Source organism: Ambystoma mexicanum, chromosome 6p (genome assembly GCF_040938575.1).
Source record: "Ambystoma mexicanum isolate Mex_15411 chromosome 6p, UKY_AmexF1_1, whole genome shotgun sequence".
NCBI lineage: Eukaryota > Metazoa > Chordata > Amphibia > Caudata > Ambystomatidae > Ambystoma > Ambystoma mexicanum.
In genome coordinates, this window is record NC_090935.1 from 1,246,367,721 (window position 1) to 1,246,392,654 (window position 24,934).

Sequence of the window (24,934 nt, forward strand, 5' to 3'; positions counted from 1 at the left end):
AGACCATAAAGTCGGGAAGAAGGTGGGCTCAATAGTGAAAAACCTTTCACAAACAAATCTACCATTGAGGAAATGGATTTACCAACCTGAGCACTCCATTGGATAATTACTGCTAGGCTCTTTCAATAAAGAAATCATATGGCTCCTGACTGAGGGCATTAGAGTGGCATTCCAGAGTACTAGTTTAATCGTGGTAATGGGAAGAATAGGAGAAGAGGTGGAGTCGGAGCCTGCATTGGTCAAGCTACTAGGCCAGTTAGTAGAAAAGATACAGAACAGGAGGAGACTAAGACAAATGAGCCACAATGTACAACCCACCAGTTTGAAAGCAAAGGCTAGGGAGCCTGCAACCCACGACAGCAGGTGCCAAGCTTTGAAAGGTGAAGCTGGAGAATAACCTTCTGTAGGCTCTAGCCCAGATGCTGCAGGCCAGGGGTGTTGCTAGATCTGGAAAATATCTGGGGCTACGGTAATGTCGGGACTGTCGGGAGTCGGGGATAGCTAGCCTTTTGATTGTAGTCCCTGAGATTCTATTCGGGGCTACAACCAAAAGACCCGGGGCTATAGCCCCCTAAGCCACCCCCTAGCAACGCCTCTGCTGCAGGCTGAAAACCCGCCAGAGTCTGCTAAATAAGTTTGCAACATTGGACAAACCCTTTGTTGCGGGAGGAGGGATGGCTTGTTTATGTCAGAATTACTAAAGCCTGACAAGTTCCTACCCTGAAGAACGACTAGGGTAACTACATGTCTTGCCTCGGCAACCCACTGATGAAAAATGAGGCCAAAAGGGGTAAAATCTAGGGCTTGGCTGAGTAGGTGTTTTGACGCTAGATCATCCCCGAGACTACACAACACCAGGTCCCATTAGAATAGGCCCTCACTTGAATTAAAATTCCCATCCTGACACTTTTGTTCTACATACACATACCTATGTTGTTGTTTAGCTTTTCCCCAAGGTCTGTAAGAATTAATCTCACGTGGTCTTAATCTTAGGCCCCACTAAGAGGGAATAAGAGGTCAGGCGAACTTCAAGTCTTGCTGGGCAAGAGGGGAGACCTACTTGCTTGAACTACAGATTAACCACACCTACTTTTAGCCACTACATTCTGCAGTATAGACTACTTCTTTGCATGAGATTCTTTTGATATGTAGCCCCTTTCTATGTATGTTGAACCCCAAGTTCCTACTTATGTTTCTCCATGTTGATCTTGAAATAAAATTGGTTAAGTGTGTTCAGTCCCCCCAGCCTTTTATTTATTTTCAGGTTTGTTTATTCAGTCAAGAGTGGTAATGCACCAGTAAAAGCAAGGTTACAGTAGCGTGAAATAAAGCATTGTCCATTCTAAGGCAAGTTATAAAATAAACATAATACCTATCAACAAAACAAGGAACATAAACCTTCCATACATAAACACATGTCTATACACAAGGTGAAAATAGAACAGTTTGTTTTTGTAAGACGGGTAGCGGCATATGGTAGTCAAATGGAGGAGCCAGCAACTCAACATACATGGGGGTCAGGAGACAGCAGAGGTCACTGTTGTCTCACATTGAACAAAAGGTGGCCAAATGAGGCATTTATGGTGGTTTATCGTCAGATGGGTGAAACATGGTGAAGACTAACGATTTCCAAGCTTCAAATGTCCTGGTAAGAATATTGTCACAAGCTTGTAGCGACCGAGCCCAAGCTTTCGTTTCAGCATCACATCAAGTGTCAAATTCGCAAAGCCATATTTTGTATTGAGGGCCCTTATTGGATTTCCAAGGTATTGCAATTCGCCTTCATAGTAGTATACATGCTAAATCCATAAATCTGGTAACATGTTTGTATTTGCCCTGTCTAGAATATGCACCCAACAGACATTTCAGCGGGGTCCAGTCATATCTGGTAACACCAGCCACCCTGCAAGCCTGTTCGATTCGGGACCAAAAGACCAGCCCTTTAACACATTTCCAAAACATGTGGATTAGGTCTGCATTATCCTGGTGGCACCAGGGACAGGTCGACTTTGTTTTTGTACTAAACATGGCTACTCTACTGGGGGTAATGTATGTGCGGTGAAGTACCTTAATCTGTAGCAATCTAAACCTAGCAGTCCGGGATACATTTTTGGGAAAACCTAGCACTCGTTCCCACTCCGCATTGGTAATTTCAGAGCACACATCCGTCTCCCATCGTAGTTTCAAGCCAGGGTTTCTAATGTTAGAACCGTTCAGCAGGCAACTGTATAATCTTGCTACAGGCCTCCAGCCATCCTCAAGCGAGTAGATCAGGGCTAAGAGTGCTGTCTCTTCTGGTTCCTCTGGCCACCCGCTCCACCTACGATTCGCCACAACCCTCACCTTTATATACCTTAAAAATTGTCCTTTGGGCAGTCCCATCTGTAGAGTCAGGTTATCCAAATCTCTAAATGTACCTTTATCATACATGTCCCCTCATGTATATATGCCACAAGCCTCCCAGCGCCTAGAAACACCCAGATCCTCCCTTTTTGTACATAAATTAGCTACTATTGCAGAGAAATCAAGCAACATTCCAGGAGCCATAATATTTAATTGAGCCTAGTGGGTGTCACTAAATGTTGGAGTAGTGAAGATTCTGACGTGGGACCATCAGATAGCCACTTTGAAACAAAGCTCAATTGGGCAGCTAAATAGCAAAGCTCGAGTCTTGGTAATTGCGCGCCCTCCCCACCCCCGTCTTTATAGCGCAAGCACAACACACTAAGGGACAGCCTGTGACGACCTGGGCCCCAAAGGAAGTCACTAATTAATGACTCAAGTAGACGAAAGAAGGCTAGCCCTATATAGTAATGTACGTTAGTGAAACTGTAAAGGAATCTAGGAAGGATAATCATTTTTACAATGGCAATTCTGCCCATAAGTGACAGCGGTAACCAAGACCAGAATGACATGGATTTCTTAAGGCCACCCACCACTTTAAGTGTGTTGTGCGTGTGTGTATCTTTTGGTGTATGCGCGATTTGAATTCTCAGATAATTAAAGGATTGCGTCTCCTAGGGGAGGCCTAGATCAGGCAAGGTGGCTGCGCTTTCCCCACGGAGACCAGCCAGAGGGAAGAAGCAAGACTTTCGCTGACTAAAAGAGATCCCAGATAACACAGCAAATCTGTCCAATACTTCTAGAATCATGAGGAGGTTCTGTTGTGGTTCACACAGGTAAAGCAGGACATCATCTGCGTAAAGTGATATCAGGTGTCTGAGTCCACCAATCATGATGCCCGCATCCAGGTATTCCTGGCGCAAGAATGCAGCCAGGGGGTCCATGGCCAATATGTGTAGCACGGGTGAAAGTGGGCAGCCCTGACGAGTCCCCCAAAGTATGTTCCACACTCGAGATATATGGCAACCAGATTTCACCCTGGTTTTAGGAGAAGTATACAACAACTACACCCACCGGGTAAAGCATTCACCCAGCCCAAAGTTTTGCAGTGAAGCGAGCAACCATTCCCAGTAGACACCACATAATGTTCTTCCCGGGAATTTTTTTGGTCAATGATGTGCTGGGGTCTACAAAGGTTCAGGGCGGTGCTGAAACCCGGCACAAACCCGGTTTGGTCAGTGTGTATCCAGGAGGTAATAACTTTACAAAGGCACATTGCCAGCTCCGTTTTAAGTATCTTCACGTCATCACAAGGAGCCGGTACCAGTCGCACCTATCCATTCGTTTCCCAGGTTTGGGAATGGGTATCACCAAGGTCTCCCTCTAGCCAGCCGGAAGTATGTCCCCTTTGTAGGCCTCCTAAAAGACCTTTAGAAGCACTGGGGACAGGGTAGAGCTATATACTCTGTAAAACTGCAGAGGAAGCCCATCACTACCGGGCGGGAAACCTGGTTTTCTTGTGGGTCCTGAGCAGGTGCGTGCAACGCCAGCTGTTCAGTGCTTGCCATCCGGGGAGCACCGGAGTGTCTACCTTGGCCGGCAAATGAGTCCATAATAGTGGGCTTGCCCTTTTTCTTTTAGTAGGTGACATGTTAGGTTTTTAGGCACAGAGACGTGTGGGGGTATGTATTACAGCACCACACGGTCAAATAGACCAAAATGAGGATATAATGGTCCACAGGACTCTGTAAATGTGGTATCACTGGGTTCTATTGGTGTAGCCTCTTTTGCAGATGGGGTCCAACTCAGGTCAAGAGATCAGCAACAGCAGTGGAACTACTGGGTGGTTGCAGTCCAAGTGGGGGAAAGGAGTTCAGTGCAGCTGCAATGAGCGGGTACTATTTGCCAGTGTTCACATGCATAGAAGAACCCGAGGAGTCCGGCAAACCCCCACTGCAACAACAACCAGCACTGCCCAGCGGGCGATAATCATGTGCAAACAGCCCACACAGGGACCCCCTCCCCCCCACAAGCGGCCAGGCCGTGCCCCCGAGACACCTAATAATATTACAAGTACTGCTCTCAAGCAGGAGCTGTAGGGTCTAAGGGCCCAAGACACTGGGGTAGTCAAGGAGGTGAAGCTAGAGTACCTTGAGTGGCAGAGAGTGGTGGTAGATCGCGGACCGTACCGGCAGGTTTCTAGTTGTGAGGCAGCTGCATTGATGTCGAGTGACTACTGCTAATGCTCATGCGGCTCCTCCTCTGAGCGAAAGCAGTAAGGAGCAACTTCGCACAGCCGCGCTGCGTGTCAGCACACAGAAGAGATGCAGGGCAGTGCTCCGAGCGGCCAGCACTAAGGAGAATGTTGCAGCTGATCACGGTCGCCCGGCGCCTCGACCCACATTCTGCCCAGTTACTGGTGAGGGAGGAAAGCTCAGGGGCAACATGCTCACCTTGGAAGCAAGACGACACGATGCAGCAGAGGTTCGATCCCTGGGTCCACGCTTATAAACCTTTGGGTATTAAATAACCTATTAAAATTACAGCCTGGACACCGTGTGACACACGAGTGCCCAAACAGGATCCACTAAGTTGTCCCCATCAGCGGCCAGTTCCGTTAGAGGAGGTGTATGGCGAAAAGGTCACCAGAGAAAGTTCTGCCTATGTAGGCGAAGCAGGTCGGCAATGCCCGTGAGCTGCTCCGGTGGCTTCACAGAGTCGCAGTGTCCGCCATCTTGGACCGCACAGGACTCAGGTTTCTGAGCTAATTACTCTTTAGACCAATCCCAAATCTGCTGAATGTAGACAAAATATGTCAATACAAGGTTCCCATCATCTAAGAGAGTAAGCATTCAATTAATTATGAAACAATAGAAATGTTGCTGTATTCAGTGACTTCTCCCGGTTGAAAAGGGTCATAAAATCCATTAAACATTAACAAAGAACAAATGAGCTACATTTAGCAGAAACATGTACTTTTATTACATAGTTATACAAAAATGCAAAGTGTACCGTTTGTAAATCTTATAAACCTAAAATAAATAACATAATATTCAAGTTTTATTATCTGGCACCTAAATGTACAAAAATACATCTACATCAATTCATTAAAATGATTGAATAAAAAAGTTCTGTAAAAAAAATACAAATCATATTGGGCACTGCAAATCATTTTAACATAACGCACTGAGCAATATCATTTAAAAAACAAATGTTCTTTAAAATATGTTCATTAAAATGATTGAATAAACAAGTTCTGTAAAAAAAAATACAAATCATATTGGGCACTGCAAATCATTTTAACATAAAACACTGAGCAATATCATTTAAAAAACAAATGTTCTTTAAAATTTGACAGAATTCTTTGGGGCATGTAACCTACGATTTGAGAGCTCATAGCTCTGTATTTATGTGCATATTTTAAATCGGTCTCAAAGGACAACTTTTTCTGTCTTTTTGGCATATTTACAAAATGATACATCTGCAGCATTACTTATTGTAAATGCTTATTTGGGCTCAAGTAAATTGCGAGAATTAATGTTGTATTTTACTACACATACAATCCAATGTTCCACAGGGGAAATATGTTGCACACAAAACCCCAGATGTTTGGGTACATTTAAATGGTGGCACACTGCATGGCGTATAGTTGTAAAGCAGATAATAGTAATTATAGCTCTCTGGAACCGAACAGTCTAAAATGTGTCCATGTGTTACTATACTTTATCCAAAGAAAATATATTTTTTATTGAGGAAGGCTCTTCTGGTTCCAAATGTAATAGTTTCATTGTTTGCTGGTAGGTTTTGCAAATATAAGAAGTATGAATTTCTACAATAAATGGCAACATTTAGATGCGGACTCCAAACAAAATGACATTGTAAAATATGGCCAGAATTCTGAACAGAATGTTGTTTCACAGCTTGCCACATAAAAAAAAATATACAACGTAAATAAAAAATACAGTAACATGTGCCCTTCAAACATCATACCCCCACACACATACAGAAACACGAAAGCTGTGCTCCTTTCGTTCAGATTAATCAAGCAAATAGTTTTGCCACATTCAATCTGCTAATTCAATCTGTTAATATTGCAGCCACACATAACATTACAATATACTGCATTCCATATGCTAATAACTCATCAGTCTGCATTGCTGGGAAACAAAAAAATAGCTGACTACACCATACAAGATGGGTGCCATCCATGTGTAGGTCTGCATCACCTTGCTACCTGCTCAGATAAAAACAATGCTACCAAATAGCGCTTAAAGAGTTGTTATTGAAATTCAAGATGTTAATTAAGCAAACATCGAGCTGGGGGGCATTACCGCGTCAGGTAATGCCCCAGGGCCATAGATACAGGGCTTACGCAATGTGGTAAAGCCCCTAGAGCAAGGTCTTTATTGCTATTAGTATCCCAGGGTAATATGCCTGGGATACTAATAGCATTGGAGCGGTGGGAAAGATCTGCAGCGAACTAATGCCGGGAGCCGGCCGATCGCAAACGTTACATGGCTGCAGAGAACAAAAGACTGGACTACTGACTTCTGGTGAACAGCATGTAGTTTTTGCAGCCATATTGGAAGAATGTCCCATCAGGTACTAATGATAAAGATAATGAAAAGCAGTTGAATGTTAATTTTACACCAAGCAATTGCGGTTTGCGAAGCACAGACAGGAGAAGATCTCTGCAAGGAGCAAGACGATAATGGTTGTGAGGCAACGGCGATAGAAAGCAAGGTGACCACAGCGATGTGGGGTGAAAATGGCTGATGAGGCAGCAGCGGGTTGAAGAGAGGAATGTGGAAAAGGAAGGAATGCAGATAAGTGTCCAGCGCACGGAACAGCAGTAGGTAAGGGATTGTGGGGCTGGTAACACCCACAACGCGACCAATGAGGATAAGCAGGTAAGCATACAAAATGGTCCTGGTGTTCTAATATGTTTCTAAAAAAAACTTTTCCATGTCCTGGCTTGATCATTTCTAGCAAATACATTTCACATAAAGTAATCAAGATGTACAAAAGCAACTTGTTGAATTAATAGGCTGAGTCTGTTATGAACCAATCATGGAACCAGGGCTAGCAAATAGACCTACGAGGCAAAACAGTTAAAAAGGCCAGGACGTTTACAGGCTATATGCCCAGAGAGCCGTCTTTATCAGTATGGTTCTCGGCAATAGGCATTAAAAAATTTAACTGATACTATCATTTCATATGGTTATACTCCTTGACGCAAACTGGCATCTTGGTTGAATGAATGGGTGTACACAGGCCAAGTATTTAATATGAACTTCTGAATCTGCTACACATTAGGACTATCTCATTAAAATACTTCCAGTTAGTTTGGTGTTAATCTTCAATCATTCAATTTCTCCTTTGTGCACTTAAGAAAATCAGAAGTTAAAAACTGAAGTCGGTTACTTGCATACCTCAACTAGTCTGATTTCCAGCCATTCTGACTGCAAATATATAACAGGCAAACTAGAGATTCTCTACGAATGACTTCAGAAATCCAATAGCAGTTTACATTTAATCTTCCTGTTTCTCCCTTTAACCTTCAGCAATCCTCCATTACCCAAAAAGTGAATAGTACAATGTATTTCTAAAGAAACCATATCTGTCTATAGTCATAGTTTGCCAAGAAAGAGAAACATTTGAAACATGCTCTCCAACCCATAGGGATAACGAGGGCAAATGCAAATATAAAACATGACTGTAGTAACACCTGCACTTTCAGGCAGGCCTGGCCATTAACGGCCAAAGCAGGCATGAGCAAAACAAGGGTCTCAACAGTGTGCTCCAACACAGGATTTCTAAATAAAGGCTTCTTATGAATGGAGTGTTGGATTATGCTGGTGTTCACTACGTTAAATACCTACTTTTTAAATAGATTTAAACTAATTAGTTATGCCAGACATCATTTGACAGACCAGTTTGTTTCCCAAAAGTAGTAATTATTGAAAGGGACACTGAAATTTGAATGCTGAAGCAATATTTAGCAGCATATCAAATGAACATTAACATATTCCGTTCGTGGTCTAGATGCTGCGGCCCCGGGAAGGTGTGCTGTGCGTCAGGCTTCTGGGGAAGTAGCATCTAGAGCGCAAACAGTGAAGGATGGAGGCAGCCGGAGGTTGGAGCACTTAGCAGATAAGTGGGAGCAGGTGGAGGGGGTTCGGAGGTTGCCGCATAGTGGTTGGGGTGGGAACCTTGAAATGCACCAGGAAAGGTACCACAGCAAAACCCATTTATTCTGAATGTTATGCCACAGCGCATGCACAGGAGCAGAGTCAAATCTTGCTCTCTGATTTCGTCCCCCTCACAGTCCTTTTACATCCACCCTTGCTGGGATTAACGGATTACTAGGTGAAGTGATAAGAGTGAGAAAAGCAAATGCTGTACTAGGACTGCAGTAGTCACCACGGTGAATACTCCAACACACTGGCAACTTTACTAGGTGTAGGTCATTCTCAAGGCGGTTTCGCTTAACTTACACCGACCAAAAGTGACCAAACTAAGCATCTCTGCTTGCACTAACATACATGGAAACGTTTTTGCAATAACATCTGGATAATCAAGTCTCTGGTTTACAGATATCAGATTCCACAATGTATGTTTTTGATAATTAGATATGTAGATTGTTTTTTATACAGTTTGTAATAACCCGTATACAATAAAAAGAAGAAAAAAGGTTTCCACAATGTGAACAGATCTTTGAAAACCACATTATTTGCTCCAAGATTCGTTGGATATCCCTTATGAACCTAATATGCCTCTAGAATGCTTGAAACAACCCATCAGGTTGAAGAACCCTTATAAACATATTTGCCCAGATGATCACCACCATGTGTTACAAAAATTATATCTGAGGATTTATATATGTTTGTGCTTTCTAGAGAAAGCAGTGGAATTATGAACATCTACAGAGTTAAGAGTGCTTTCTGCTTCAGAAGAAGGGTTTGTGAAAAAAGTACGAAGGCAAATCTCGTTTAAATAGAATTCATAAAGAAACCTTTGGTTAGAAAGGACCAGTGTGTCCTCAAAACATTCTCCTTATGAAAGACCACAGACGTTTCAGATGCTGACAGTGACTGCAGATCACCAATTCGTGTAGTGGACTTATGAACCACTATGAAACCATATTTAACATGACCAATTTGATACTGAACAGGCTATATGCTCAAAGATTTTTGGAGTCAAAGCCAAGCGAACCAATTTCAAGTCCAAGACCGGGGTGAGAGGATTGCACTTCATAATATAAAAGAGACCATCTTTTGATGACTGGGTTGGAATAAAAAAAGAAAAGGCCTTTACAGTCTTAGAAGATCCCAAGGCTGCCAAGGATGTTTTGGATGAGTCCAGCTGGAAAGGTTGGAAATCAAGGATAAGGCATTTTCCAAAGAACAAGAAAGGGGGTGGCTATATGTCTAACCACCAATGGCAGAAACATAAACATTGTCTGTGGTATTGGGACTTGAACAAGGCTTTCCTAGCTGCCTAGAAACTTTGCAAGTTTTCCTACCAAGCTCCAAAGTGGTTTGTGTCATGAAGTGACTTGGTGATCATCATCACATGGACCTGGGGAAGACATCTCTACGCCCTGCAGTATGCAAAGTTAAATCTCCAGGCTAGTGACCCAGTCAATTCTTACAACAAAAAACACATTCAGGAATTATGTCTCCTAGGATTCCCTTCCAGATCCCGAAAAGTCAACCACGTATTCAAAAGAAAGAAGACCTTAAACCCAGCAGGAAAGAACTCAATCTGTACCAATCCTTCACTCTTGCTGAAGGAAAACTCAGAAGGGAGGCAGGAAACAGTTCTAGATAGATTCTTTGGCAGGGAGAGTATGGGGACGACCTGAGCAAACCACAAAGGTTTTTCCACAACCCAAAGAGGACAGTCATGGGAAACTCACACTGCTCTTCCACTTAATACCCAGAGTGGCTGAAGTATGCACAGCCCTCACCCAGTCAGCAACTGGAAATTCACTGTTTTGCTCAACTATAGAGAGCCTGAGGCAATGCCCTACGAAACAGGCACAGACAGTGGGCAAAGAAACAACCAAAGAGGTAAAAGTGAAGATTATGGCGAAGGGGGCGGGGGATAGAGAAAAAGAAAAAAGCAGTTACGGCTAAGGGAAGAGAGGAAAGGCAGAAGCATTGGCCAAGGTGTGATAAAGCAACATGGCCAACACTCTAGCCAAGGGAAAGGCAGACGGAAGTAGGGCAGAAGCTTTATTGACAAAGCATGACTACAATTCTCAAGATAACTGGCTATTGACTATGTTGGTTAGGGATGATGGGAGGTGTAGTACAACACATCTGGAGAGTCAAAGTTTGCAGACCCATGGAGTAGCCAATCCCAAATCCGACAACAAAACTGTAAGCCAACCAGCAGGATGAGACCCATTAACCGGTCTCCAGACCTGCAACATAAGGAGACGCACCTGAATTCCCTAACGCCAGAGAGAGGGGCTGGAAGGCTGGATCAAGGACCGATGCATGGAAGGCCCTGTGACAGAAGGGTGAGGGAGCGTAGATAAGGAGCTCATTGGGAGATGGCTGGTGAAGAGTGCAAACGGAAATGGAGCATGAGATAGGTTGCCAGAGGAGGGACAGTGAAGGCTGGGAGGAGAAAGACCCAGCAGGTTGGGTTGGGAAAAGATATATACAGAGGGCCAAAAAGAGGGAAGAACCAGGGGACTGGGGAGAGAAAAAGATCAAGGGGGTTAGGAAAGAGATCCAGGAGGGTGAGGAAAGGAAGACTGAAGAAGCTGGTGTGTACAAGAGAGGCCCAACTATTTGGGAGAGAAAGCACCAGGAGGCTGGGGGAGGAAAACCAAGATGCCCAATACAATGGGGGTGCGGGGGTTGGGGGAGAACCAGGAATCTGTGAAGTTAAGGACCCAGAAAGCTTCAAGAGAATGATTGCAAAGTTAGCTCTGGTTACAGGGGTGCCTTAGGAGGATGTAGTGAGAGAAACCAAGGAGAACAGGATGAAGAAGGTAGCCCTCAATGTGGAGGTGCCTGAGGAGTAGGAGTTGCCTAAAGAGAAGATGGTGAACAACAAGAAGACTATCAAAGAAAAGTAGAAAGATGAAGTGGGGAATGACCAGGACTAGGAGAGAGGAGAAGGAGCAGGAGGAGCGGACTGAGAAAGCGCAGAGGGAAGTACCCAGGTACGGGAAGTTCGAGCCACAGTGTAAAAAAGGTGTGGGAGAAGCACAATGATACCAATAGAGAGAAGGAAAGAACAAAAACGAAAGGTCCTCCCAGACAAGCTTATGGTGGGACTTTGAGGAGCAGAGAAAGGTTGCGTAGAAAGGCATAGAACCAGAACCCTGGGAGGGTGAGGTGGTGAGGGGCCTAGGGAAGAACTTCACACAAGGGCTTAGTTTATGGCCAACTCCAACCAGAGACCAACTACAGAATCAAACTGAAATCTTCAGTACAGATTTGAGACTTGGGTACATGACTCCCCAAAGTACAATAACTGCACATGAACATTTCCAAGGAAGAGACAGACTTTGCTACAGATTGTAACTCCAAACATGTGAAATAATTTTGTCTGGGAAATGTTTTGTTTGGGACACTAAAATTTGGTTTTATGTTAATCTATTGGGAAGAACCAGGAACCAGTCCTAGTAAAAACTGAATGAAGTCTTCAATTGAACCATTTTGAGCCTTCCTGGTAGATGTGTATGCTCCCAAGTGAAAACTGAGTTGTTTGTGTGACCCTAGGACAGTTGCTTTAGTTTGTTTTATTAATGCTAATAAAAACTTGTTGGGAAACGTATTCCAAGCCTGGCTCATGTTTGTACCTTCTATACTTTGTGACACATTCCATTAGGGTAACATGAATCTGGGCATAAATGGCCAAGTTTTACATTTCAGCCTGACAGCGCAAACAAGATTTGGCATTATGAATGAACATTTTATTTTTTGTCAGCTCATTTTCCACTGGAGGATGTGAGAGGTGCATGCCATCAGATGGTAAACCAGGATTTGTTTCTGAATTGCATTTGGCTATCTTGATCCAGGCCTGGCATCAACACAATGAACACAGCATGTATGGCATTGTCTATATAATTATATATAACAAGAGTCAGGGTGAGACCGATTTTAAGTGTGCTTGCAGACTATGGTATGTGGCATGCAGCGTAACTAGTATATTGAGGTTACACCATTAACCTCAAATGTTGCATAGAGTTAGATGATTGTACTAGTGGGTTGCGCTTGCCCAATATACATGAAATACAAGTGTAATCAACACTTAAGTCTGTTCAATGATTCATTATCCAAAGAAATTGGTTTATTGTGTTCCAATATTATTCAGATCACAGCCAACATGTGTTTTCACACAAGGTCTTTTTCAAGGCTTGTTTGCAGGTTGATCTTGATCTTGCCGATTGTGCTGTGGGTAATGCTTGTCTGAAAATCCCTGGTTGCTTTGATTATTTTGCTAGGTTATTTTCTTAAAGCTCTTTAGCTTATTCCCTGAATTAGTTTCAAGGATATGGCAGGTTGTCCTTTCTTATTTCTTGATATATAGGCTCCTTGGAATGGAGGATGTCCTGTAAGGATGTATCCCTGGCAATCCACCTGTGTGATGCACCAATATATAATTATGGAAGCTGCCATAATATCTGCTGCCACCCATTTATCCTCTTCTAGTTAAGACATAAAGACCATAGGATTATCCACAGGTATATCTCTTTCAAATTCAGCACTTTGCTTCATCAACATTAGGTTTCAGACTGCCAATAATGTATCTTCATTTGCCTGCCTCAGATATCGAGCCAGGTTCTTCTATATGTTCGAGTATATGTTCTCAAAGGTTTTCTTACTTGCTCAGAGGTGCTGAGGAGGACTTGTTTTAAAGAATAGATGCCCTGAACACCCAAGATTGCATTTGAAGATGCATAGGCAGATATTTCTGTTGGAACAGGCCACTGGTACATTTGTTAATGGCATGCACTAAAGGAGACTTCTCCCAGATCTCGTCAACTTTGTCCATCATTATTGCTGCATACTGTATGCTGCATTGACTTGAATATTCTTGTCTTGTATGCTTTCAGGGACTGAATCAATCCCTAAAATAGTCATAAATCCTTACATTGATAAAGATTGAAAGCAGATGATTGAACATCTTCCTCCATATCACACCCTTTTGTTCTCCGCTGACCTGATCCGATTGGTCAAGGCTGCTGGTGGGAACTGAGGAAAAGGTGCTCTGGAATAACTGGAGCAGGCAGTGGGAGCAGCAGTTTCAGAGGAGTGTCCAGAGGTTAAATGGAAAATATCAAGGAACAGGGAAGCACCCAGAGGACAGGTTCTGTAACCCAAGACTTTGGTATAGAGGGAAGTAATGAAGGCACAGGAAAAACACTAACCCCCTTCATCATATCTGTTAGATACCCCCTTATAACCAGGGAGGTCATGAACCCCTGGAATGTAGTAAAAAAATGGACTTTACTGGTAAACAGAATAGGCTGGAACTGACAGAATCCAAAGATAAGCACACAGATAGGGTTGTAGATGAGACAACATAGTGCTTAGTGTATCATGAAGGCATGGACAGAGAGAGTAGGGGAATGACAGCTTTGCTACAGATAAAGGATTCACTGCAAACTAGAGGTCAGTGTAGAACAAAGCCTGCATGCAGTTTGGCAATTCCTTTTTTATTTTAGCTATATGTGCACTGGCTCTAAAACGACATCCAAATTCACCTTTGTCTTTTTGCACATGAACCTTACATGCGAGAGCTTTGGGTCAATATTGTGTGTAGGCTCAGAGAAGGCCTCAGGAAAGCCCTGGTAAAAGTATTAGAAAACTTTGCAATAGGTTTGAGGCCCTCAGGAACTGAGCCCTCGGTATTCGTATGTTTGTCTCATGGCACCGATGTGTCACGTTGGTAAGAGCCCTAGTACCAGGTCGGCTAAGGTCTTGCCGCAAGGGTAATATTTATACCCCAAGTAGGGATCCTCTGAGGACACTGGTAATACAGTGGATTGATTCAGAAAAGTATTGGTTTGTTGAGGGAATATTCTGAGGGATGAGCATGTTGGGGCAGTGCTCCCACCCACAAGCCTTGGCTTTACAATCAACATTGACAGATTTGGAGTATAAAATGGCTGCGCTCCCTTCCCTTTTGGACTGACGTCCCAGAAGTATGGTGGAAAGGGTAGAGGACAAACGTGGAAGAGTTGTGTAAAGGAGTGACTTAGAAGCTCTCATCCAAGATTAAAGCTTAAGTCATATCTGCCTCGCCGATTTCAATGTGGCCCAGGTCAATTGTAAATAAAACTGCTGCCATCTGTCCTTTGCACACAAGATATTTTAAAATTAGCAAATGTTCTTGCGTATAGATTTAACGTGGTGCAAAATGCATCCATGTTTTGCAGCTGCAACTTAACTCATTTATTGAATGTACAACAATTTTCTTTTTTTTTTTATTAACTCTCCCCCTTCCGTTAGCTGTATATTCTACATTAGTCAGCTAAGTGGTGATAATGCAATCGGCAGCTATTAGGGCTTTTGGACTTTCTAAAAGACACATTAATGTCAATGTAGGAGAGGTGTGCGGATTTGCCAGAATGGCAGTGAGGAGGGGGGTCTGTGCTCATTGAGCTATGTGCAGCAAAACCCCCTGTAAAGCTAGTTACATGGCACATCTGAAGCGAAATGTGTATGCAGTATTGATCTGGACAACACCCGAGATCCTGGACCTCACGGTTGCAAGGTGATTGGAACAAAGTAGGTAGAAGCAGATTCCACTCTAGTGCAATGACAATTGAAAGATGGTACCAGGGTCAGCATGGAGGCACGCTCTGATAGGGAAGGCATGTAGGGAAAGGTAGTGATAGAAGGGTGTTTGGCCTACAGGCCCACTCCTGTGAATATCTCTACAAGGAGAAAAGAAACCTCCACTAGTGAAAAGCATCGCAGCAGCTGGGACCAGGATTAGCAGTTCATCCAAAGTTGATTGAGTACTTACCCAAAGGAGGCACTCTGAAGGCAGAACAGTTCTATAGACGGGCCATGTGAATCTGCAGGTGAGGCAGTAGGGGCACAATCTGTGGGTGGAGGAGTGAACAGAGTAACAGACTGCCCTGTGGTGAGCTCTGGGGGATGCACACTGATACCTAGGAGTGGAATATCAGGCTCAGTGGAGTGGCTCAGGGCAGGCCCAGAGGTTAGCACTGCTTGCAACCACACCACAGCAGTCCAATATGGACATGATTACCACAACCGTTAGAGAGATGCAGCCAGCACCACTGAGGCACACTGTTGATGATCATATGTGGGAAGACAAATGAAGGACACCTTATCGGCAGTCCTCAAGTATTTCAGGAACTGCTAAAAGGCTAGATAAGCTCAGTGGCATCCGAGATCTCCCTCCTTAATCTGGAACTTCATATCAGGGCAGGTTCAGGAAAGTGGAGAAAAGAATCCGAAACTTTGAAGGCAGGGTGACCTGAAACGTTCCTGGTATAGTAAAAAAAATAAAAATAGGATGAGAATCTCTGTTAGTCACGTCCTCTTCCAAACGGTGCATTGAGAATTGGAAAGGTAATTTTCTAAAGAAACCCTTCTATATGCCATAACAACCCAAGTCTTAAATTAAAGATATATCAATCTGATCCTCTTGGAAGCGAGGAATAACAACCTGGAAGCGAGGAATAACAACCAGATGAAATATAAATTTGCCAATGGAGCACATCATACTTCAAGGGGCCAACAAAAAGAAGAGGGATTTACAACTCCAGTACAGACTTATTTATCTGGCAAAACTCAAGGTTTGGTGGATGGCAAGTTTCACATTCACTCTTATGAGACTTCTTAGGAGGACTGGGACTGGAAGGCAGACTGGAGCCAAAGAACCAAGAGCTACAGATGCTTACACAGCAGTATGACAATGAGACAAGCCGCAACATCTCCAGGGACAAGCAAGTACTCTCAGAAAACAAACAAGGAATGTCATCCAGATTGAAGGAGCAGTGGAGAAAGAGGGAACCAAAAGTGTAGGGAAAAGAGATGTCCAGGAAGATCTGAAGAGTGCCGCAACATAAATGGAGGTGACATACAAAAGGGCAAACGATTATTGAGTCCTTTGGAGAATCCGAAAATAGGAGGGATCGTCTGAGATAATGTTGATTGCTTTCACAAATGTACTACAGCAGGATTGGCGACCAAGACAGGGGTAGGGCGGGGGTTTAAGAAGTCCCATTAATCCACATAGAGGTTTTAGGGACGCCGGAAGGTATTTTAAGGTGATAAATCACCCCATAAAGTTTTATAACCTGTAACAAGATGCCATTTTGATTCTTCACAGCAACAAAATGCTTCTGAGTAGAAAGTTTGGAGAAGGGGGAGTTGGGGAATGTTGTACATTAGGGAATAAAGTACAGACTCAACTCTATAACTGTTGTGTTAAAAAATGTTTTGTGAAGGTGCATGAGGGTCAATTTAACTATATTACAGAGTAACATCCCTGCTACAGTAATATCATGAAATGCAAACAGACACAGAAACCTAAATTCACCATGAGGTGATTTTGGAGTTCTCAAAATGACACTTTGCCATTGCTGCAGAGGCGCACTTGACAGAAACAAAGTACCACTTTATGGGGCAGTTAGCTTTACAGGTTGAGTTCCTATGAAGGCTAACCTACAAGGACGAGAGGGGTGGCTGTATTGGCTAGGAGGCCTTCCACATTTCAGGTTCATAGAATGCAGGGTAACCCATATGGGCGATTTGCCTGAACCATAGGGAGCTTCAGGAGGGAGACATGAAGCCTGGAACAACTTCAAAGTGGGAAGACACCAGACCCTAATAGCCTGCCAGACAAGTTGGTAAAGAAAACTGGGACTTATAGTCTACAGCATAATTACTGGATATGTAAAGGAAATGCAAAGAGAAGGGAATAGTGCCACCAGAAGCCCAGAGATTCTGGTTGACCTCCCTGATATTGGTTAAGGCTCAGGCTTTGGCCAACATCTTGGCAAACTGGTTGATGGCAGCTGTTATGCTGCTTGTAAAATGGAACCACTGGACCACTGTGGCTTCATGTCATGCAGTTCCACAGTAATTCTCCCGCGAAGGCTGCAGAACATTTTGGATAATAGCAAAGCAAATAAAGAAACTGTTTACAATCCTTTCTTTGGACGCTCCAAAATGTCAAAACCCTGGAGTAGGATTATGTATTCCACAGTGGATAAGGAGAGATCTGATCTTGAACAAAGTTCCGTAGTCATTGGGGGGATTGGATGGGGGTTGGAGGTGAGGGACAAGAATAACGGACAACATCTCCCTATATGGAGACACGTTTATCTACCAAGGCAAACCAGTCTTGTCTGGATCCAGGGTATGAAGGAATTTGGAGGACACTTAAGATTAAGGATACATTGGGAGAAGTTTATTTTTACTTGCACACCTGGAAGTTGCCCATTCGAACTGGAAAGCATTTACAACACCTGAGCATTAAGATCACAAGAGAGAAGGATAGATTTAGGGTCTCAACTTGGCACAGTGCTGGAGAGGTTTAGTGAAGATGCTGAAGACTGGAAAAGGCTCCTAGTGTCACAAATGTGAAAGGTGGCGCTATTTCAAATGATATCGCTGCCAAGGTTTCTGTTCATGCTTCATAATACCCTCCTTCAAATCCAAGCAGATACTTCTGAAAACTGGAGGGGTCTGCAATGAAATGACTGTCACCACAGAAACGCTCTGGTTATTTTAGTGTAGTGTTTGACAGAAGCATAGAACTATTCCTAGTCAGTTGCTGGTGATAAAAGACGGGATGCATCAGTCATGAAGGACCCAGCACTGTGACGGAAAATGAGCCATGATAGGGGTTGATGTCCTGATGCACTTAGTATATGCGGATGGGCACAATGTAAGCCTACCATCCCTGATTGAGGCAGTGATAGTGTGGAAGAAATCAACAGGGGGCCTGTGGCAGAGATGCAAGCTTACAACGGGGAAATTCTGCCCTGGGAAGGATTCCTCAGGATCAGGATGGTGGAAGGTTGGAATGTTAAATGATTTGGGAACAGATAGGAATCCCCAAGCTGGGAGATGTACTGATACAAAGACATATTCATTATTTTGACAAGGTGAGATGCAGTAATTATATAACTACCTTCAGTTCGTCGGGCATGTGCTGAAACCATCCTGAGCCATTATTAACAGGGAGGCAAACATACAGCATGAACCATCAGAAAAAAAAGCAAATTTAAGCATCTGTTAGACCACAGTCAATTTTACTCTTTAGAACATGTGAGGGCTGTGGGCAAAACGATACGAGAATGTAGGCAAGCTGAGTTGTGGTGAGTTTTGCTTCTCCAGAGAAGCATTTCTCAGCTCAAGACTGTGCTTAGGACAGCTAAAATAATTTCACTGTATTTTTACACCAGGACCAAAGTGTAGAAGATGGGATGGACATTCTAATCACATTGCCTGAGATGCAACTAGAACTGTCACATTTATGCATAAAATAAGGAATTGCAGGAGAATTTTGGAATTATTTAAGGGCAGGATAGGTAATCTCTGCAGTAGTGGGCGGATAGGGAACCAAAGGCAGCAGCATTGGGAATTCTATAGAACATTGCTGCCAGGCGGTGTGATGTGTCCCCAATCTCTTCTCTCTGTTTAAAAAAAACACATGGTTGACAGGCATGAGCCAATTTATGAGGTGCAAGTAGCGGTATAGCACGCCAGCAACAGCTCACAACACTTCAGGCAAATGTGCAAGCTGACAGAATTAACATGTAGGAATATGACCAAAATGCTACAGGAAAGAGCATCTATGGATTTATTAACAGTGAAGACCGGAGTAAAACAGACACATCCAATGGAGAGTTTGGGGAGGGGGTGGTGAAAGGGGAGGCATTTAATGTGCATATAAGATATTTTAGGAAGTATATTTCACAAATAAAACATCTACCACTATGCTATAGTGTGTTGGGAATGTCATGGGATTGTTTATGGGACTAAAAAGGTTTAAAAAATGTAATCTAAAAAATAAAAAACATATCAGTAACTGTCACTCTAGCTTGAAAATACAAAATGCACAGTACTCATATGTTGTGGTGTGAGAAACCACTACTAAGTGCACAAATTGAGAACTTAAGTTAATTTGGCACATTATGACAGCCCAAAATCCACACAAAATGGTGCAATAAAAAAGCTCTACTTAATGTGTGCAATTGCCAAAGACTTATGATACACACATATTAATGTTTAGTTTGAATGTGACCTAGGTGCCCAAATGGTTCACAATCCCACACAATACATTTTCACTATGTTAAAAACAAATGGCATCACAAATTATTTCTGTAAATTACATTTTTGGTTTTTCCACTTTTACCGTACAAACATTGCAATCCTACAATCTGTACCCACAGAAAAGAAGTTCATTGCAAACATTCATGGCTTACCCTACAAATAGACTGAAATGCTGTGGTTCCTGATCAATATCCCCAAATAGATTTCACTAATCATATACCAAAGACTTTCTTTTACTTAATTAAACCTAACTAAACCAAAAATGGTTAAACTAATTTCCTGCTGCACCCTTCGAGTATTTTCATTCTTTAAAAATAAAACATTACAGTCTCTCATCACTTCTTAGGCTTTCAATGGAATGTATATGTTCCTGTATTTCAGATTCAGAGATTGTGCCATTACTTTTACTGTCAGGTGCGACATTTGGTCTAGAAAGATTTCCGTGTCCGTTAGCAGATTCACTATGGCTTCCCTTGATGCTGTGGGAGGAATGACTTCTTTTGGACTCTCGTTTGCTTTTTCCACTTATAGAACTGGACTTCTTGCTACCATGGCTCTTCCGGTTCACGGTGGACTCAGAAGAGGAACGGTGACTAGTAATAGTTTGCTGGTCCAATAAGCGATCGAGCTTCGAATTAGCATTCTCATTAGTATTCCTTCCATTATTCTTCGAAGAAGGTAAGCTGCTGTGGCTAGGAGCATCTCTACTTTTTCTTTGAGTATCCAAAACAAGTTCTGCTTCTGTCCTATGGGCTTGCTGGAGCAGTTGCTGTTCAGATACTGGTACTGTAGGGTGCAATTTAGCTGTAGAAATGGCATCAAGAGCTAGTTCTTGAGAATCAAAGAAGCTGGGAATATTCCCCTCAGAATGTTTGCCACCCGCCTAAAAGAGAAATACACAACTTAATATAAACCAATATTAAAAAAGGTAACTTTTTAAACAGTACATATATGAGAGAGCCTGCATGCCTTTTTTTTATAGCTGCAGGTTTCATTACCAAGTTTAGATTGAAATGTGTCTGCCTGTAAGATGTTGCTGAGGGCTGGTATTAGAATCTCCAGACAATGGTTGCCTGGCAAGATCTGTTTTTTATAGTCGATATACATACATTTTCTGAGAATTGTCTACAATGTCTCTTATAATTAAATTACAGACCAATGAGTTACACCCACAGCATTACTTACTCCCAAATGTACAAAATGTAGCAAAGAACATGTCATATTTGATACAGAGCTGTATCATAGAGGGGATATGCAAATCATACGTAGTCTATCAATTGAAGAAGATCTGCAAAAGAGTACAACAAAAATATTCCTGTCTGCCACAATCACGCAGTTTAAATAATACACACTGTTCCATTTGGACTTCAGAGAAAATGAAAGACTTGCAACTACATTACCCTGCATCCACTTTGCGCTTCAGTTTTTCAACTACAGAACCGGTGAGTGCTTCAGAAATCATTGCACTGCCCTCAATTAATGCGTGTTTTTGTGATGCGGTATCCATTTAGTTTCATCACCCAGTGCATGTATCTGGAAGCGTAGCCCTTAACTACACCCCAACATGGCCATCGCAATTCTGAGCATAGGAGGGCTCCAAGAACTGTCCAGCCCCCACAGTGATAGGCCAGAGATGTTCTCTTCAGGGCCAATCAGGGAGCCGGCAGGCGAGAGCCGGCTTCCTCCCTCCCGAAAAGGTCCACGCAAAGGCCCCTGTCTGATCCTGTCTGAAGCTGGAGGGAGAATCTCTCCCTGCCGCTACTCCTTTCGGCAATGTACCGAAAGGATTCTCACTGACTTGGTCCACTGCATGTTCTGACCACGAACAAATCGTGACTTCAATTGCTCTGGTAAGCAATAAGGATCGCATTGGTCCACCCACCTTCCTTGGACACTATGACTGCTCTAATTGTTTCCTGCTGCCTAATCTTTAATCCTCTAATCTCTGCACCAATTGAACTACATATTGTGTTGTGCCTCATACTGATTGCTCTCTACTACTTTCTTAATGCCCTGCATTTAAACTCTTTTTTTTCTATTCTCGGCTGCGTTTCCAACTGTGCTTCCACCTTTTTGTACTGCTTTTTAGTGTTTTCTGGCAAAATTCATAATTTAGGTGTGCTTCCAACTGTGCATCCTCCATTTTGCACTGCTTTTTAGTGCTTTCTGGCAAAATATGAATTTAGCTGTGCTTTCCAATTTGTTAATGATCTGTAAATCTGGGCATTTCCAGCGTGCTCATTGTTTCTGTCTGCTTGTCCGCCTGGTGAGATTGTATTGTTGCATAGTGCAAACAATCTATCGACAGGAATGCCACTAAGTACAGCTACCCGCCCATACACATGCTAGATGTGCTTGGTTGCGCTAAGTGTTAGCAGTCATATTGGTCATTGGATCCAAATAGAACAAGAGAGAGGGATAGAGATCAACATATTTTAATTAGTCTATAGAAGAGACTGACATGTTAAAACACAATAATGCATTTCATTTACACAAAACATAAAAACACTGTTTTTCCTAACCAAGAGAGCAGCAACTGTAATTGACATATTTGAACAGTTGAGTGAGGTTAGTATAAGTGTAATATTGACATTGCATATATCCACAGTTGCTATTTTATTAGTCCTTGACTCTGTCGACACAGAGAAATGTGTTTCTGGGTATCAGCGGGTGTGATTTGAGAACAGACACTCTCTAGCTGGCTTAGTCTGTCATGAGACATGTGCTGAACCCGTCTTCAGGACGATGGATTTTAGGGACACAGCAACTAAATGATGCAGCTAAAAACCAAAAAACACGAAAAATGTGTTAGTGGCGCCTTTAAGAGCTAAATAGGGATCTCTATGGGTGTACACACGCAGCCATTCGCACTGACCTTTCAATTTCTTTGTAGCAGTATAGGGCGTCGGAAATGGTGACCTTGGACCAAATTCGAAAAACTGTGCGAACTCACAGTTGAACAAAAGCTAAAAATAAAAATTTTTGTTTTTAGCTGTTGATGTTTTCAGGTACCATTTTTGTTTATGTTACATTTTGGTACGCGGAAAAGCATATACGCTGGATCATTTAACACATTGAATTTTAGTGGAACTTAATGAATCAATATATTGACGTGCCAGAATTGGCAAGAGAGCAGGCAGTAGTTGTTACCTTAATTCCATAAGTTTGTGCATGGACAGTAGTTAGCCGTGTTGTTGTTATTAATGGAAGGTTGAAATACATTCCCCGAAAAACACGGACTGGAAAGGGTGTCGTTCGTAGAATTGACACGAATCCTCAAGCGGGCGCCGTGTAGCTGTTTTTCGGAGAGAAAAACATACGGAGCTGCCGTTAGATAATTGAGCGACGTAGGGATCGTGATTCATTTATCTGGTTTGTCCCAGCCATTGTATTCGCTTACCTACGTCTTTGCGAAATATTCTGCCGAGAGGGTGCGGGCTGTCGCGATGTCGAACAACGAGTGAAACGCTGGTTGCTGCCGACCAGGTAATTTTAATTGAGCACCCGACAACTAGACCGTAAGTATGCTTGTAGTTAACATAGCATTTAACGCCATATTGGATGGGAAAATGGCCGGTTTCAGTGTTACCACGTCTAGTGAAGGAAATAAGACGTATTTTTAATGTAAAAAATTCGAAACCAATTAGCCACGTTATTTATCGTGATGCTATCGATGCTTGTTGCTAAATTAATGTTTCGTGACCGATTGAAAGGTCTTTACTGATTATTGTGGCCAGCGAAAAATTGAGTAATGTCACTGTGCAAAAAAAATTGAGAAATAGCAGAGTGTCATGGCAGTGAGGCCCAAGTGGTTAAAGACATTATCACGCAACCAGCAGCGTTTACGAAAGTGAACTGTGTGATTGAGTAAGCTACTGTGGCCCAAGCCAGGATGTGTTTTAAGGCCACTAAACGTGTGAGCAGAAGTTATTTACGAAGGAACAGACTCCATTCTATTCCAATGTTAAGGCCGGCTTGTACTGTGTTTAAATTATAAATCCACTTTTGTTCGAGCTGTCTTAGTTTTCGGTCTCTGTCCCCACCACGCGGATGTGGTGGTACTGTTTGAAGTATGACCCACTGGATGTCTTTTACAGTGTGTTTAGCTTTCACGAAGTGGGCCACTAATGGTTTTTCGGGCACTGCATTTTTTACACATGAGCGGTGCTCGCATATTCTTTGTCTTATAGGTCTCTTCGTTTTGCCAATATATACAAGCCCACAGGGGCAAGTGATGGCATAAATAGCCCAAGAGGTGTTACAGTTTGTGAATTTATTAAGATGCCAGATGAACCCGTTAAGAGTGACAGTTTTAAGGTTATCTGTTAATTCACATACTGAGCATTTGCCACATTTAAAATGCCCAGTGACTGGCGGTAGATGCCATAATGTAGTTTGTGACGAAGTCTGAGTTGTTTTTTGGATCTTATATGTGTGTACCAATTTGTCACGTAAATTAGGCATACGTTTAAAGGCAAAGCGTGGTTTCTGTACAAAGAAATCTTCAGTTTGTATTAAGGACCAATTTTTCAGAATGCACCGGCGCAAATCATTGCTAATAGGCGAAAAAGTCGAAACACAGGTGATTTTATCCTCTTGTGTCTTTGCTTGTTTTTCCAGACACCGAGATCTATCTGTGTTTCGTGCCCTTTTCATAGATCGTCTAATGATGTGTGGGGGATATCCCCGTTCTTTTAATCTAAGGGACAGATTTTGACTGTGACTGTCAAAGTCTTCTTTAGTCGAACAGTTTCGCCTAATTCGTAGAAATTGGCCAAAGGGAAGATTTTCCCGCAGTGATTGTGGATGAAAGCTTGTAAAAGAAAGCAGAGTGTTCTTGTCCGTGGGTTTTTTGTAAAGAGTGGTGTTCAGGGTGCCTAACGTTGTTTTGTAAATTTCTAGATCCAAAAACGCTATTTTGTGGTGATCATAATGCATGGTGAAATTTATGCATGGGTCTTGTTTGTTTAACCATTCTAAAAAGTTGGTCAATGTTGTTACATCACCACGCCAAAGTAGGAACACATCATCTATGTAGCGATGCCACGTGATGATTTCCGTTGTGAAGGGATTATTATTGTGGTAAACCGATTTGTGTTCTAAATCATCCATGAATAAATTGGCCAAGTCAGGTGCAAATGTGGCCCCCATGCTTGTCCCATGTAGCTGTTGAAAAAATGTATTGTCTACCATGAAGAAGTTATTCACCAAAGCTATTCTAATGCATTCACATATAAAATCGGATGGCGGTGACAAGTCCGCTCTTTTCTCGAGATATGTGTGTATTGTCTGGATGC

At 42.7% G+C, this 24,934-nt stretch overlaps 1 protein-coding gene across 1 annotated transcript in view; it reads right to left on the reverse strand.

Moving 5' to 3' along the window:
* Positions 1-8,580: 8,580 nt before the first annotated feature.
* CEP78 (centrosomal protein 78) overlaps positions 8,581-24,934 on the reverse strand; it is a 1,593,497-nt gene continuing 1,577,143 nt past the window's right edge. The window contains exon 16 of the mRNA XM_069625901.1: positions 8,581-20,520. Within this exon, the coding sequence (XP_069482002.1) occupies positions 19,960-20,520 (561 nt within the window). The 3' untranslated portion in view covers positions 8,581-19,959. The remainder of the gene's footprint in view (positions 20,521-24,934) is intronic.